A 16,010-nucleotide genomic window follows, 5' to 3' on the forward strand; every position below is an offset into this window, starting at 1 on the left:
GAGCTAAAGTGAGACACTTACCCGACTGAGCCGCCCAGGCGCCCCCCTTCTTGGGGCATGACCTTTGATCTCTGAGCCAGTCTCCTCAGTTAAGAAATAGGAGTGTTGCCTATTTCAGGGCTGTGGCAGAGCGAGGTTTTAATAGAACAAAGGAAGCACCGCATCAGTTTCACTAATTGTGCCACAGCCAAGGAGATAAAGCTGTAGAATTCTGGGTGACCAACTTTCTGCAGCATCCTCTTATCTGGAGGTGTTGAATCCAGTGGAAGGGGCATGGAAGTTACCCAAGGACGCTTTACTTCAAACGCAGCATTTTAGAGTTAATACTTTTCCTCTCGGGCCCTGCTAACTTTGGCTTGGCCCTTTGGGTGGCGTCGGAGGGCTGCTCTGCGGGTAAATCTGGGGAGCATCTCTTAGTCACTGACCATCAGTACTCCCGGCTCAGAACGAGGTATATGTAAAAGTAATAATGAATGGTTAATAGGCCCGGGTCTCCAGCAAGGAAGACGGGCGCACAGGGTCCCAGGGTCCCCATCAGCCGGGTGGAGTAGGGGCGGTAACAGAAGGGTATAAGGTCAGGTCTGTCGCAATCCTTCTAATTCCCGCCCCGAGGGTGGTCCTCCCCTCCGGGGGCGGGCGCCGGAAGTGACGGAGAGCCCGGAGTCTGAGGCTGCAGGAGGAGTTCGCACCCCGCGTGCACCTGGTGCCCGTTGGCCGGGACCTCCGGCTTCCCTGTACTCCCGGGGACCCTGGCGGCACCTCCCGGACCTACCTCCTGAGCACAGCCATGTCTGACAATGGCAACGCGGCCGCGACGGCGGTGAGTATTTGAGCCGGTGATCCTCGCAACTTCGGCATTCCGGACTAGCCGGGCAACGATTGGCCCCAGGTTGCCACCCTCGCTCGTCTATTGGTCCGAGCGACTATCCGTCATTTTTTTTTTTTTTTTCCGAAATAGTTTTTTAAAGGACCAGTAGCTGAGTTGCCCTTAGGAAGGACGGGAGATCAGGGAGCTGTGGGGGCGGGATTAAGAGTGGAGGGATAGTCTGGAACGAAACCCCCATCCCTGCGAGGATCTGGGTGAGGTTCCGCCGGGCCTGGTATCCGCTCTAGACTTAGTGAACAGCCCAGATAAGTTCGTCTACACAAGATCGGGACCCTTTTATACGAGACAGGGCCGAGGCAGCATTCGGCCACTTTAGGAATATGTTCCACTTCGGATCCTGAGAGGAGAGTGTACCCCAAGTCTTCCACTTGCACACACACATCTTGGAAGTGCGCCTTCTCCCCTTTTTCCGTTTTAGCGGTCACTCAGCCCTGGCCTACTCAGAGTCCCCAGCTGAGACACACCTTCGGGTTACGATGGTGGGTGGGGCGCCACCCTTGCGCCTTCCTCTCCCAAGCTCGGCGCCGGAGCTGTGGGCTTGTGTAGATGCAGACTACAGCCAGTGGAGGCCACTGCTAGCCTGAGATGGGCAGGGGCCCCTGGGTGGTTCAATCGGTTAAGCGTCCGACTTCAGCCGGTTTGTGAGTTCGAGCTCCGCATCCGGCTCTCTGCTGTCATCACAGAGCCTGCTTCTGATCCTTTGCCCCTGTCATTCTCTCTGCCCTTCCCCCCAGTGCTCTGTCTCTCTCTCAAACATTTTAAAAAATGCTTATCTCCCGTTGTCCAGCCTGCTGGTGAGGAGAGGGATTTTTTGCCATTGCACACATTATTCTTTTTTTTAATTCTTTTTTTAATGTTTATTTTTGAGAGGGGGGGCGGTGGACAGAGAGAGAAGGAGACAGAATCTGAAGCAGGCTCCAGGCTGTCAGCACAGAGCCAGATGTGGGGCTGGAACCCACCAACCGAGGGGTCATGACCTGAACGGAAGTCGGAGGCTTAACCGACTGAGCCACCCAGGCACCCCTACCATTGCACACATTCCTGAGCACTAGGAGTAGGAAAATTTTCGACTAGGAGTAGGAAAATTCTAGCTCCAACTTTTTGCCCATTATTAGCTGTGTGACTCTGGGTAGGTCATTTCACTCCTCAGTTGCTTCCATAACATGGTGCTGGAGATCCTGCCCTGTCTAGCTGATAGGTTGTCATGAAAATTAAAAGCAATAGTATACATGTTCAATAAATAACTTTTTTTCCCAATTTTTGAAAAACCTTTATTTATTTTTGAGAGAGAGAGAGACAGAGCATGAGCAGGGGAGGATAGAGAGAGAGGGAGACAGGATCTGAAGCAGGCTCCAGGCTCTGAGCTGTCAGCACGGAGCCTGATAGGGGCTTGAGCTCCCAAACCGTGAGATCATGACCTGAGCCTGTCAGAGGCTTAACCAACTGAGCTACCCAGGCGCCCCCAATAAATAACTTTTTAATGGAATAAAATATGCTGTGCAGAATCGATGCAGGGATTGTTTGAACCCAGCAGTTTCTGAGACCTTAGATTTCTTTCTCTGGGCTCCTAGTGGCCCAGAATTTTAGGGGCCATATTTAGCATTTCAGGCCTAGCCTAATTTGCTCAGGGTCCCTAGGGTTTATTTATGGGAGAAGTGACAGCAATGCAATAGACTAGGGTCCAGGAGCAGCCAGCTGTCACATCCCCAACAACAGAGGCCCCAGAATCCTGCCTGCAAAACAACTCCACAGGTTAAAGATCTCAGAATAGGGAAAATTGACATTATCTGCAGTGGCTACTCTTTGGTCTAGAAAGAAATAGGACCTGAGACTGAGGAACGCAATTCTACCTGCTAGGCACTGAACGCCTTTGTCCAGGGTGCCCTGGCGGGAGGAAGAGGCATGTCCCTTTGAGTTCCTAGCTTGGTCACTGACCTCCTGATATTTCTGGTTGGTGAGACCAGAGGCAGCACTCTAGGTGAATGGACAGTAGGCAGCTCAGCCTTTCAGTCTTATAAACATCAGCGGCACCGGGGCGCCTGGGTGGCTCCATTGGTTAAGCGTCCGGCTTCGGCTCAGGTCACGATCTCACAGTCTGTGAGTTTGAGCCCCGCATCGGGCTCTGCGCTGACAGCTCGGAGCCTGGAGCCTGCTTCGGATTCTGTGTCTTCCTCTCTCTCTGTCCCTCCCCCACTCATGCTCCGTCTCTCTCCCTCTCTCAAAAATAAACAAACATTAAAAAAAAAAAAATTAAACATCAGCGGCAGAAAATCCTGGAGTCCAAACCTCTTTATTTTATAGATGAACAAACTGATACTAATGGGATCAAGGTCACCTGGACTCTACAGAAGATCTGTTGATCCCAGTCCTTTATGTGTACATTCCAGCCAGATTAGGGAATCCATGGTGTGGCACCTGTGGGGTAGCTCTCCGTATCTAGGTGGCACTGAAACTTTCTCCTGTGCCTGCTGTATTATGGATACTGAGCTTGTCCTCAGTGACTCAGCGCAAGTTCCCTCGAGGCCCCAGCTGCCCTGCCCCTGCCGACTGCAGGGCCCACCCTCGCTGTGGCCAGGCTGATGGGCCTTATCTCTTTACCCACCTGGCTGTGTGCAGCACTCCCACCACCTTAGCCGGGATGGGCTTCTGGACCCACTGTCCGGTTATTACAGCAACAGCAACAGCGGGTCCTGCTATTGCTTCCCTCAGGTCTCTGTTTCTCTGGATCCGTGAAGAGGGCACAAGGTGCTGAGGCAGGTAAAGGGACCAGTCTTGGAGTACTTTCCCACTCCAAGGCTCAGCTGGCCACAGGCCAGGGGCTGGCTGAGGTTCTTTTCTTCCAAGCCAGGGATTCTGGTTCTTGGACAAGGTGTTGAGGCACACGAGGAACAGAGGGGACTGTGACTTGGGGACTTTTTCTGCAGGAAGAAAACAGCCCAAAGATGAGAGTGATTCGCGTGGGTACCCGAAAAAGCCAGGTGAGTACGGTTACTGGGCAGAGCAAGTTTGTCACAAGAGTTCTGTGCTCCACAGTATTGCAAGCTGGGGGGCCGAGAGGGTTAGGAATGGAGGAAACGGGGTGGGGGTGGGGGGCTGGGTGTTAAATCCCACGCAGAATGGTATATCGCGTTCTGTGGAGAGAGAGTCCCTGGGCTGAGCAGACCAGGCCAGGCCCCTCTCCTTCCTACGTGGGCATTCAGCCACCTCTCTGACTCCAATTCCTTCCGAGTCTCCCAAACCCTGTGAGGGTGTGAGCTCGGGGCAGTGCCAGGGAAGGATAGGACTAATCTGAGTGTTTGCCTCCAGCTGGCTCGCATACAAACAGACAGTGTGGTGGCAGTGCTGAAAGCCTTATACCCAGGCCTGCAGTTTGAAATCGGTGAGTCTTCTGGACAGGAATGGAAGCTAAAGGGAAGCCCTTTCACCCCAGAGGGGAAAACACAACACTGCTGGCTTTCCCTGGACCCAAAGCTTGGTCCCAGTGCCTTTAAGAATTCTTAGCTGTTCCCCCCTCCCAAAAAAAAAAAAGAGAATTCTTAGCTGTCCCCATTTTGGAGGGCCATTTCCTCCTCTGAATACCTCTAGCTTTGACTCCCTGGGCTAACCTGGCATTTTGCATCTTCTGCTTTGGGTCTTATTATGAGTGTGTCTGGTCTTCCTAGATCATACATTCCTAGAGGGCAAGGAATTGGGCGGGGGTGGGGGGTGCCTGTATCCATTAGGAGTCTTAGTACAGTGCTGGGCTCAGTAGGGGCTCATTAAACGCCGATCGATGAGCACGTGACTGATTCTCTCCTCAGTTGCTATGTCCACCACAGGGGACAAGATTCTTGATACTGCGCTCTCTAAGGTAACGTATTCCCCCCCAATCCCTTTCCCTCCCTTCTCTTTCCTTCCCCCAAAAGATTCACTCTGAGGCTTTTTCTTGACCGGCAGATTGGCGAGAAGAGCCTGTTTACCAAGGAGCTGGAACACGCGCTGGAAAAGAATGAGTATGTGAAAGACGGGAGAGCATGGTTCCGTCCCAGTCTCTCGCTGGGACCCCAGTGCACATCAGAGCTGGATATCAGCTAGACTGGGGGCTTCAACCCTTGGCTAGAAGGAGGCTCATATGCGGGTTTTTCAGATCTCACAAAAGGGGAGTGTTCTGATTCCTAGCCATCTGGCTGCCTGGAGGGCAGGATTGGCTGGGGTATTGGGGACAGGAGGGAGGGTGGGGAGGAGCGGGTCTCAGGGTCCTGAGGTCTTAGACGTGCCTGCTTCCTAATGTGCTCTAAGCATACCACTGAAGTAGAGGCAGGTGTAGTTAGAGGAGGGGTGGGGGCCTGCTGCTGGGATCCCTTCTAGCCTCCCTCTCCCGTCTCTTTAGAGTGGACTTAGTCGTTCACTCCCTGAAGGACCTGCCCACTGTGCTTCCTCCTGGCTTCACCATTGGAGCCATCTGCAAGTAAGAACGCTGCGAGTCGGGGGGGATGGGCAGGGGGGCAGGCATCATGTTGACCTTTGCTTTTCCCTTTGGGACGCTACCCTCTGCCTCTACGGCTCTCTCCTCTGCCCTGAGGGGTGTCAGGCATGGCCAAAAACAGAAAATGCCAGTTAGTTGGCTATCAAGAGACCCTGGAAGTGACCTGAACTGAGATCTCTTTCTCATTCTGTGACTTTTCCTCCATCTCCAGGCGGGAGAACCCCTATGATGCCGTTGTCTTTCACCCAAAATTTGTTGGGAAGACCCTAGAAACCTTGCCAGAGAAGAGGTGAGTGGGGCCTAGATAGACATCCCGGTGGGACATGCACAGAAGACGGAGAGCTAAGAGGAGGAGGAAAGGAACCATGCCTTTCTTGGGTTATATCTCATTTTACACCCTCTCTCTGAGCAGTGTGGTGGGAACCAGCTCCCTGCGGAGGGCGGCCCAGCTGCAGAGAAAGTTCCCACACCTGGAGTTCAAGAGCATTGTATCCTTTCAGAGGAGGGAGGGGGCAGTAGCCAGGGAGGAAGATGGGGTCCATGGGGCCACTTCCAGAGGAAGTGGACCATGGACCAGCAGGTCTGTCCTCCACTGTCTGCCCTATTTGTCCATCTACCCATCCATCCATCCATCCATCCATCCATCCCTAATCCTTTTATGTTTTCTTAGCCCCAGGCCAGTGCCTGGCACTGGGGATAGTGGTGAGACCAACGATGTCCTTGCTTATAGAGTTTTACATTTTTGCCTGGAGACAAACAGGCATTGATAATACAGAGTGATACTGAACAGTGATTACTGGGGAACAGGGGAGGTGGAGGGTGCTTCCATTTTTGTTTCATATTCTACTATATTTTGATGTTCTAAATATATCGAATGTTTCATAAAGCTGATTTTCAAAATAGTACACGTTGAGTGCTCCAGTGCACGAAGTAGGGAATTCTCTAGAAGCTTCTAGCTGGAACATCGATAAACACAGACTTGGGGGTCAGGGAATGCTTCCCAGAGATCTTGTAATCTCAGGCAAGTTATTCAACCTGTCTGGATCATTTTCCTCATCTGTAAAATGGAAATAATTATAATACCTACCTCATAGGATTGTGAAAATTAAATAGATGTATGCAAGGCACTTTAGATCAGTGTCTGGTATGTAGCAATTAAGTGTTAGTAATTAAGTAAACGTTAGCTGTTATCCGTAAGCTGAAAACTAAAGGTGAGATGTTAGTTGGATACAGAAGGACTCAGGCAGGGGGAGCAGCAGCATGAGGCTCCAAACTGCCCGGCGCTTGTGGTCCTTAGCGTCTCTGCACAGCGGGGAAATCTCAACACACGCCTTCGGAAGCTGGATGAATTTCAGGAGTTCAGTGCCATCATCCTGGCTGCAGCTGGCCTGCAGCGCATGGGCTGGCAGCACCGGGTGGGACAGGTAAGGGGCTGTCCCTTCTCCATCCCCAGTTAATCTTCCCCCTGTTCCTGCCTGTATTCTCTTTCTGAACACCCTGTCTCTAACGGTACGAGCTGGAAGTGAGTCCCAGGCTGGGAAGATTGGGGATCAGAGGACAGACCCCCCACTTTTGCCTACCTGGGCTTTCTGTGTGGTAGGGAAGCCCCATCTCACCACTGTCTGCTTTTAGTACCCCCAGTTCCACCCTTTTGAGTGCCTATTCTGCCCCTGCAGATACTCCACCCGGAGGAGTGCATGTATGCTGTGGGTCAGGTATGTTTGACCCGGGAAGCCATGTGTTGATGTGCTCTTTTGTTCTCAACCAAAAAGCTGGTCTTGCAACCTTGTGCATAAACATTTCTAGGGAGGGGGAGGGCTTGCGAGATTTCTGGGCTAAAAGAGACCCCAGGGAGCAGGTGGAGGTGGGCTGGTTCCCATCCTCAGCTCCATTGGTTGGGGAAAGATTAGGCCTGATGTCTTAGGCTGTTTTTCCCTCAGGGGGCCCTGGGCGTGGAAGTCCGAGCCAAGGACCAGGACATCCTGGATCTGGTGGGTGTATTGCATGATCCTGAGACCCTGCTTCGCTGCATTGCCGAGCGAGCCTTCCTGAGGCACCTGGTAGGACCTGTGTTCCGGGGATTGGAGGGGTGGGGACTTGAGGAGTTGGGAATAGTCATGGGGGAGATTTCTCAAATTGATGCTCTTTATTTCATGGCAATTCATTCTTCGATGTATAGGCAGGACTGGGCCCCTGCCTGTTTCAGTTATGTCTTCAGAAGTCTGTCTCTGAGGGTTCTGGTGACAGAGTCCTTGGAGTTCACCGGGCAACTTCTCATTGCAGGAAGGAGGCTGCAGTGTGCCAGTGGCCGTGCATACAGCTATGAAGGATGGGCAAGTAAGCACTGTGACACTTGTCCCCGTGCACGTCAAGTTGTCCACAAGAGCCCAGGTTTCTAACCAGTTCTCTCAGAATATGCTGAGATAACCGTTTTCTTTCCCAGCTGTACCTGACAGGAGGAGTCTGGAGTCTGGACGGCTCAGATAGCATGCAAGAGACCATGCAGGCCACCATTTGTGTCACTGCCCAGGTGCCAAAGCTGGAGGGTGAGGGAGAGGGTGAGAAACAAACCTGCGTGTTACCTCCTCTTTTGTGCTCACCAAATCCCCCCTCCTTCCCTCACCTAGCATGAAGATGGCCCAGAGGATGATCCACAGCTGGTGGGGATCACTGCCCGGAACATTCCACGACAAGCCCAGCTGGCTGCTGAGAACCTGGGCATCAGCCTGGCCAGCTTGCTGCTGAACAAAGGAGCCAAGAACATCCTGGATGTTGCACGACAGCTTAACGACGCCCACTAACTGGTCTGTGGGGCACAAGTGCCTGGGTTGCTATAATGCAGCGCCTGCATCCCAGCCCTAGTGCCCCCGTCTCACTGCTAACTGGGGAGTGATTACCCCAGGGGATTGAACTGCAAGGTCAGAGACTCCCAGGGACTTGCCTCACCTTGGGGCTGTGTGAGTGCCTTGCCTCCTCAGTAGGTGGGGGTTTCATCTCTTTAGAGAAAAAGTTCAAGCCACAGCCTTTGAATGTCACCAACTCAACTAATAAACCAGCTCTGAAGGCGACTTTGCTTTTGGTGGGGTTGCAGTCAAGGACCAACAGAAAACCTTTTATTCTAGAGGCTGGGACGTCTGTCCAAAGTTCTTCTGGGACATTTTTGGTTTCTGCCACCGTAGTTATTTCAAACAACAAATGGTCTCCCAGGGAACACCAAGAAAGCCGTGATCAGACAAACCTAGGACTTGCCCCTCTCTGGCTAACCCGTGTGTCTATCAGGTGAGCCACGTATCAGATAGCCCCCCTCCCCCACTAGCCCCCACGACCTCAGGAAGATAGGCGTCTACAAAGTCAACCCTACAACTCGTACAGAACGACCACAGACATTGCGTTTTTAAAAAACAATCCTTTAATAAACAAAATTAGTCCATCTGAAACTCCCCAATATGTAAGGTACTAGTCTTGGATGGGTTATAGCTGCAAAATTCCAGTTCCGAAGCTATCGGAGGCTCAGTGCAGACGGGGACTCACGGGCCGGTGCTGGTACGAGGCGCGTGGCCCGGTAGAGTAGTCGCCGGAAGCGAAGTGGGGCGAGCGGCGGAGCCAGAGGGCCCGGCGGCGGTCACACCGCGGGCGCGCGCACACCTCCTGCGGTCCCCACGGCCCGCAAACCCGGGCTCCCCGCCCATTCCCCGCCGCGGGCCGGCCCCCCGGGCGAAGGAGGCGGGAGCCGGGGGGGGGGGGGGGGGGGGGTGCTGCCAGGACGAACGGCGATCGGTCTTTCCCGCACCGCGTGCGATAGAGTCCCGGCCCCGGCGCGCGCCTCAGCCCTGCGTCAGAGCTGCGAGCGGCTCTTCCAGAAGGCACCGCGGCCTCACCGCAGCCCACCGGCTGTTCCGGGGCCGGCGCGGCTGAGTCACGGGCGCCGCGGAGGGCAGGTGCGCGCCCCCAGCCCCCTCCCAGCCGCAGCTCTCTGGTCTCTGCGCCAGGCGAGCGGGGCCGCCCCTCGGCCCGAGACACCGAGAGCGAGGACCCGCGAGCCCGCGCGGGGGAGGGGTGGGCCGGGCGGCGGCGGCGACGACGACAACGCGGGAGGGGGAGCCGAGCGCCGCGGCCTCCCGCCCCGAGCCCGACGTGGCTCAGCTCTTTCCGTGAGGGCTGTGGTGGCCCTTAAAAGGGCCTTTGTGGTGGCATGGGGGGGCCGGCTGCGACGCGGGCTCCCCTCAGTACTCCTGAGAGGCCTGGGTGGCCTTCTTGCCGCCCGCCGGCGCCTTCGGCCCCACGGTGGCGCTGGTTTTCTTGGGCAGCAGCACGGCCTGGATGTTGGGCAGGACGCCTCCCTGGGCGATCGTCACGCCGCCCAGCAGCTTGTTGAGCTCCTCGTCGTTGCGGATGGCCAGCTGCAGGTGGCGGGGGATGATCCGCGTCTTCTTGTTGTCGCGGGCCGCGTTGCCCGCCAGCTCCAGGATCTCCGCGGTGAGGTACTCCAGCACGGCCGCCAGGTACACAGGCGCGCCGGCGCCAACCCGTTCGGCGTAGTGACCCTTCCGCAGCAGCCGGTGCACGCGGCCCACTGGAAACTGGAGGCCGGCGCGCGACGAGCGCGATTTGGCCTTGGCTCGGGCCTTGCCGCCCGTCTTGCCACGGCCCGACATGCTGCGCGAGGTAGAGAAGCGGTGAAAAGGGACGCCTACCAAAAGGCCGACGAACAGCCGCCCGCCGCAGTCCAACTGCTGCCGCGCGCGCCCAGGGGCCGCCCTTATAAGCCCCCAGGGCACACCCCCGCGCCCTCCTGATTGGCCCTTTTCTCTAATACCCGCCTCCGGTTGGCTGCAGTTAACCCTTCAGTGACGTGCCACGACTGAGGGAGCGCGCCCGCCGATTGGTCGAATTTGAAAACCTTTTGCCCGGGGAAAAAGGCGAGGAGGAGTGGTAGCACGCAGCCAGCCAGCCACTCCCTGATGTAGCCAATCTATGTGAAGGGCGCCAGATTTAAACGCTCCAGCTGGAGCCCAGACCCGGAAGACAAAGAGGGTGGAGTCTGCGCCACCTCAAGAGCCTCTGGGAAATCTTTGCGGGCCTAGGAGTTTTAACGGCAAGGGGTCAACACCACTGCCTCTCCTTCCAGGTTTGGTCACCCTCTTTTTTTCTCCCTCCTCCCATCCTGCAAAGGTAAAGTTGAAGAGGGAATAGGTAAGACGCGCCCGCCACCCCAATTCTATCCCACACCAGAGAGCAGGTAAGTCCAATCTTATGGCCTTTCATGCTACCTGAAGTAGCGGGACTTCAATATTTATTCAACATATTCTATCCAGTCTCCGTTCTTTGTTCACTTCCCCATACACTGAAAGAAAAAAGAGGGGCCCGAGAGAAGCATCCTCTTGAAGGAGGTGCCTCCACCCACCTTCCCAATCTACCCTAAAATGCCCATATAGGAAATACACCTACCGGAACAACAAGAAAAAGACAACACTTTATTGTCACCACTGGAAGCACCTGGCCCCCCAGTCTGCTCTTACTGATCAGAATACTTAATTTATAGTCAGATATCAAGTGATCTTCGAGCCCGTGTCCCTATCCCCAGCCAGGGTTCTATTCTCAGGCCCAACATATTCCTTCAGGGTTGTGGATAACTGCATAAAAGCTGCAGTATCCCACCTTCGGAGGCTGCAAAGACGGGATGGAGAGGGAGAGTGGCAGGTTGAAGGAAGCCATAGCCAAAATCCAATCCACAGTCGTTAGAGGTCAATAATCACAGCACGAAGGAAATGCTAAGTACAAAATCTGGAGGAGAATGAAAGGTGGGAGAGGCCTGGCCAGGAGGCATTTCGCGTCCAGAAAGAGGTGGGCCTGAGTCAGGAACCCTGCAGACCGTGCAGTGCAGGGCAATGATCAGGGGACTCAGACATCGTAGAAGAGCCGGACAAGCTGGTACCGAATGGAGAAGGTGACCGCACTGCCGAGGATCTGTGAGGGGAAACGCACTAGAGTCAGAACCCTGGAAAAAGGGACCCGAGGCAGTGTTAAGCCCTTCCCCAACCACACCTGGAGCAGCAGCAGCAGCAGGGTCAGGTTCCTCTCGTGCATGGGCCCGAAGACCTTAAGTACCAAGTTGATGAGGGTCATGTTGTTACACTCTGTGAAGGCACCGTCCTCATTCTCATTCTGGTGCACGGTCACTAGCTGGAGACTCTCCGCTACCTGGAAGGATCAGAGGTGGAGAGAACATCAACCATGCTTCAGCAATGGGGATCTGCTTCATGCTTCCAAACTCCCCTCGGATCTGATGCAGGCCTAGGTTCCCCAGTCCCTGAATTCCAGATGGCGGCCTAGAGCCTTACCTCCTTGTTACCCTGTTACCTTTAGAATAAAGGTGCCCAAGAAAGAGAGGCTGTTGGTCTTGAACTTGGAATAGCTCATCTCCAGTTTGCCTGTCTTGGTATTGAGTCTGCAGGGGGAAGAGAGCTTTATGTGACCGGGCCACTACAAGAACTCTCCTCACTGTGGCCAGTTAATAGGAAGAGCACTGAATGTGGAAACCAACCTAAGATCTTCTGGCTCTGCTTACTACTGTGTGATCAGAGCTGATCAGATTATGTAGGTAAACGTGCTCTGTAATTTATAAGAGCTAACCACATGGCCAGAGTTAGCCCTTCTTTGGGCCCACTCCCTTTGCACAGCATATGTGTAAGGCTGGCTTTTCTGCATCCCAAGTGAGAAAGCTATGATGTCCCTTTCAAGCCCCAAAGTGGCTACCTGGGCATACGGTGGCGAGGGCAGGGTATGATATGCAGGAGCTGAGGCAGTGAGTAGAGGAAGTTGAACACCTGGGGCATGAAGAAGAGTAGCATGGTCTTGCTGAAGTGTCCCAAGATGCCCACCACGGCAAAGGTCATGCCAGCAAAGTAACAGAAGGTATCTCCCACAAACACCCGTGATGGGTACCTGTGTGGGGGAGAGGATCTGAGCCAGGGGCAGGAGGCACTACCAATCTTTTCTCGCACATCACGTACCCTGGGCCCTGGGCTAGCCCTGACTCTAGTTCTGGCCCAGAGACTCCAGCTCTTTCAGCAACTGTCCAGAACCCAAAGCCCTGAGTTCATTTCTTTCTGGGGGCTCTATAGCACTTGTCCCTAACTATGATTGGATAGAGAGTAATTGAAGAATATTACCGACTAAAGACCCGGAAAACACTCACTGCAGGTGTGTACAGGTGTAGCCTCTCCAGCAGGAGGTGGGTCAAGATCAGGACCATACTTGCTACATATTCAAATAGTTATTACCCCTAGCCACAGGCCTACTTACCAGTTATGGTAGAGCAATCCCAAAGTGGTGAAAAAAAAGGGTATCATGAAGTAGAGGGAAAAGACATGATCATCCCGATAATCACCTTTGGAAGCAGGGGAAAAAGAAAGCACAAGTTGATAGGTATTTCCCCTGCATACCTTGGTCCTATTTTTGTCTGTCTCTTAAGTTCTGTTCCAAGCTGTATTCTCCACCTCTTCCCAGTCACATTCAAGAACACACTACCCCTTTTATGTCACCCAGGCAACTCCTAATATTCCACCTTGTTCATGAACCCCTCCTAAATGAGTTACTGTCTTCAATTGGGTTTAGATCATTCACACCGAGGTTTGACATATCAGCTTTACTTCCTAACTGTGTGACTTTGATCATGACCATTTAAATTTTCTAACCCTCAGTTTCCTCAAATGTAAAACACGGTTGATGAGAATACGTGCCACATGTTACAAAGCTTAAATGAGATCATGTTTTAAAAGTGGTTGGTTTTGGGGCACCTGGGTGGCCCAGTCAGTTGAGTGTACGACTTCGGCCCAGGTCATGATTTCGTGGTTCACAAGTTTGAGCCCCACATTGGGCTCTGTGCTGACAGCTCACAGCCTGGAGCCTGCTTCCGATTCTGTGTCTCCCTCTCTCTGCCCCTCCCCAGCTTGCACTCTCTGTCTCTCAAAAATAAATAAAAACGTTAAAAAAAATTTTTTTTTTAAGTGGTTAGTTTTTTTTTTTTGAAGTTTATTTATTTTGAGAGAACCAACAGGGAAACAGCAGACAGAAAGGGAGAGAGAGAATCCCAACTAGGCTCTGCACCGTCAGCACAGAGCCTGATGCCAGGCTCCATCCCGTGAACTGTGAGACCATGACCTGAGCCAAAATGGAGTCGGACGCTTAACCTACTGAGCTACCTAGATGCCCCTAAAAGTACTTAGTTTTAAAAGGCACTTACTGATATCCATCAGCCAAAGACCACCAGAAACACACCTGTAGTCAAAGCTGGGTTTACTGACTTGTAATAAGGGAGACATTGGAGACCACACATCACAGGCAACCAGGGGATGCCTCAGTAAGAGGCGCCTATTATAGGATTTAAGTCATTCTGGGCAAAGCAAGGAGACAGAGCTTTGCCCTAGACTGGGTGCTCTCAGTAGAAGTGATTCTGTGATTGAGTATCTTAATTTTATCTAAGAATTAGCAGGAACTGAGTTATCAGAAAGCAGCAGCAACTGCCCATGTTGGCCAGAAGAGGGAGGTCTTAGTCGTTTTTATTAATGCACAGTGTTCTTGCAGTTTGTCTATATTCAGACATGGTTATGGAGGAATCTGGTTTTGTTTTACTGTGTCATGGTCACAGAGTGACCCTTGTCTGATTCCGAGGTTCTGTGAAATTGCTTACGTTCAATAGGAGAAGACCATAACCTACCTATTAGTGCCAACCCAGCTATAAAGGACAGGGCAGCTATTTTTCTCACATTTAATAAATCTGAATACATTGCTTTTTCCCCTAACCTCCCCAAAGCCAGATATCAGGCAAGTTCCTCAACACTCAGACTTCTCTCCCTACTCCCCAATCCCACCTACCTTCCAGCTCCACCAGATTGAAGACAATGATAGAAGCAGAAATGACTAGCGACTGGCCAGCCTCTAGGCCATTAATTCCTGCTAGGATATTGATGGCATTGGTACAGAACACGGCCAGCAGCCCCATGTAGGCGTAGTACAGGATCCCTGGGGGAAGAAGACAGGAGTGTGCCACTCATAGAAATGAGGGTTTAAAGGTATTCTTCAGAGAAGACTGGCGAGGAAAAAGTACAGAAGCAACAGAAAGGATCTGAGACGACACAGGGACAAGACAGGGATACTTAGGGGAGAATCTGGAGCATCAGGAAGGATGCTCTGCTAGGTATCTCCCAGCATAAGGTGCCCTAAAGTAGAGGCCACAGGGTCAGCAGCGGCAGGGTTACTCACCCAAGTCCAGATGCAGGCCAAGAATCGGACGGAAGGGCTTGGGCACCACCACGGTCGTGTTGCCAAAGTTGGTGAAATAGACCATGAGAAGAGGTAGTGAGGCAGCTGTAGGCAGCAGCAGCTTATGGCGCCAGCGCAGATTCAGTACATCGTCCGCGAAGCCCAGGAAAATCATGCAGCAGATGGCAAGGAGCGCACCTATCAGGGCCACAAACTGGGGGAGGCTCGGGCAGGTCACAGCTCAAGCCTACTCCCACTTCGCCTTTCAAAAATTCCTGTCTTTGCGCTCGTTCCTCAGCCCCTCAACCCAAACCCAAATAACCCCGACTCCCTCAAGTAGCTGCCAGCCCCCAGCCAACAAGCAACCGCCCCCACTCACCCACTTACTTCATGGTGCGGGAAGGCTTTACACTGCTCCTCCACAAAGCAGTTCAGGAAAGGGAAAGGGATGAAGCAGAAGAGGATGATAAGGAAAACAGCACCGCTGATCACTCCCTGGGACTCTGGGCTGTGGCCCAGCAGCAAAAGGGGTGGGCGGGAGGGGGGGGAGGAGGAAGGAGGAAAGGGGGCGTGGTCACTCACTAGTGCAGGCATCACAGCAATCTAATGGGGAAGGGGGGAAGGGCACCAGTGCTGGAGTGCCTGATACACACGAGGGTCCCCCAAACCACTACATCCCTTCCCGATGTTAACTAGCTCTGCCCTTCACCTCCCAGAGCCCGGAGCTCTCTGCGGAGTTAGCGTTCCGTCTCTGCGCTCAGGCACCCCGGTTCCCGCCGTTGCCCGGCCCACCCTTTCCCTCTGCCCTTGCCTCCCGCCCGGGACCAGGGTGCCGCCGCTCACATTTGCTGCTGGCCGATTTTGTTGAGGTCCTGGCCACAGAGACGCGCGGCGATGAAGTGGCCACGGAAGGCGGGGATGAGGGTGACTGTGGCCACAAATCCCAGCAGCGAGCCGAACAAATTCACCAGCAGCGGCATCGGCAACTCGGGGAAGGCCCACATGATGACCAGCCAGGGGGCCCGCTCCGCCGCCTCCGTCAGCTAAAGGGCAAGCTGGGCGGGAGCCCTCGGCCCTCAGCAGGGGGAAGTGGCTGCGTCTTCCCACAGCCGCCTGAGCGAAACCCAACAACTCCGACTTGAGCCGCCCTCGGGACTCCGGCGGGCCTCTATAGAGCAACCTCGCCTGTGGCCCCACTGCATTTGCCTTCCCACGGTTTCCTCCCGGATCTTGCTCGCAGAGCAACCAGCGTTGTGGGAGGCGGCGGCGGCCATTTTTAATGCGGGCACGAGAGCGGGAACCGGAGTGTTATTTTAAACTTCACCCTTTTATTCGAGAGTTGAGTCACCACGAGGGTATTGGGAAAGTAATTAAAAAGACAAACAAGAGTGGATA

The 16,010-nt window shown here is 53.7% G+C and overlaps 3 protein-coding genes across 6 annotated transcripts; 1 reads left to right on the forward strand and 2 right to left on the reverse strand.

Annotated features, from left to right (window-relative positions):
• The first annotated feature begins 653 nt into the window (after positions 1-653).
• Positions 654-8,446, forward strand: HMBS (hydroxymethylbilane synthase). 4 transcript variants are annotated; one of them, XM_007072897.3, is made up of 15 exons: positions 654-820; positions 3,596-3,643; positions 3,811-3,864; positions 4,193-4,265; positions 4,687-4,736; positions 4,823-4,878; positions 5,256-5,333; positions 5,563-5,640; positions 5,764-5,839; positions 6,662-6,775; positions 7,028-7,066; positions 7,292-7,411; positions 7,635-7,688; positions 7,795-7,881; positions 7,979-8,446. In XM_007072897.3, exons 3-15 carry the CDS (start codon positions 3,829-3,831, stop codon positions 8,150-8,152), a joined length of 1,035 nt encoding a protein of 344 aa, XP_007072959.1. In that variant the 5' UTR covers positions 654-820; positions 3,596-3,643; positions 3,811-3,828; the 3' UTR covers positions 8,153-8,446. The 4 variants fall into 4 exon arrangements, with proteins under 4 accessions (XP_007072959.1, XP_042814261.1, XP_007072958.1 ...); XM_042958327.1 differs by having other exon boundaries at positions 3,596-3,639; XM_007072896.3 differs by lacking the exon at positions 3,596-3,643.
• Positions 8,447-9,088: 642 nt separating this feature from the next.
• Positions 9,089-10,061, reverse strand: LOC122231138 (histone H2AX). The gene has a single exon (XM_042958329.1). It carries the CDS (start codon positions 10,004-10,006, stop codon positions 9,575-9,577), a length of 432 nt encoding a protein of 143 aa, XP_042814263.1. The 5' UTR covers positions 10,007-10,061; the 3' UTR covers positions 9,089-9,574.
• A 780-nt stretch (positions 10,062-10,841) lies between these two features.
• Positions 10,842-15,843, reverse strand: DPAGT1 (dolichyl-phosphate N-acetylglucosaminephosphotransferase 1). The gene is made up of 9 exons (XM_007072895.3): positions 15,459-15,843; positions 15,003-15,123; positions 14,616-14,829; positions 14,229-14,375; positions 12,657-12,741; positions 12,108-12,296; positions 11,712-11,799; positions 11,397-11,552; positions 10,842-11,318 (listed from the first exon to the last, which is right to left on the reverse strand). Exons 1-9 carry the CDS (start codon positions 15,617-15,619, stop codon positions 11,253-11,255), a joined length of 1,227 nt encoding a protein of 408 aa, XP_007072957.1. The 5' UTR covers positions 15,620-15,843; the 3' UTR covers positions 10,842-11,252.
• Between the last annotated feature and the right edge of the window lie 167 nt (positions 15,844-16,010).

This window comes from Panthera tigris, chromosome D1, assembly GCF_018350195.1.
Source record: "Panthera tigris isolate Pti1 chromosome D1, P.tigris_Pti1_mat1.1, whole genome shotgun sequence".
Classification (NCBI taxonomy): domain Eukaryota; kingdom Metazoa; phylum Chordata; class Mammalia; order Carnivora; family Felidae; genus Panthera; species Panthera tigris.

What these genes read in the sequence shown, in the direction of transcription:
- LOC122231138 (XM_042958329.1), bottom strand. Translation starts at nt 10,006, where the DNA reads ATGTCGGGCCGTGGCAAGACGGGCGGCAAGGCCCGAGCCAAGGCCAAA.
- DPAGT1 (XM_007072895.3), bottom strand. Translation starts at nt 15,619, where the DNA reads ATGTGGGCCTTCCCCGAGTTGCCGATGCCGCTGCTGGTGAATTTGTTC. An exon ending in AAAATCGGCCAGCAGCAAAT is followed by an intron (nt 15,124 to 15,458) that starts GTGAGCGGCGGC and finishes GCTGGGCCACAG; the next exon opens with CCCAGAGTCCCAGGGAGTGA. An exon ending in TGGCCTGCATCTGGACTTGG is followed by an intron (nt 14,376 to 14,615) that starts GTGAGTAACCCT and finishes TTCTTCCCCCAG; the next exon opens with GGATCCTGTACTACGCCTAC.
- HMBS (XM_007072896.3), top strand. Translation starts at nt 788, where the DNA reads ATGTCTGACAATGGCAACGCGGCCGCGACGGCG. An exon ending in TTGATACTGCGCTCTCTAAG is followed by an intron (nt 4,737 to 4,822) that starts GTAACGTATTCC and finishes CTTGACCGGCAG; the next exon opens with ATTGGCGAGAAGAGCCTGTT. An exon ending in CACGCGCTGGAAAAGAATGA is followed by an intron (nt 4,879 to 5,255) that starts GTATGTGAAAGA and finishes CCGTCTCTTTAG; the next exon opens with AGTGGACTTAGTCGTTCACT.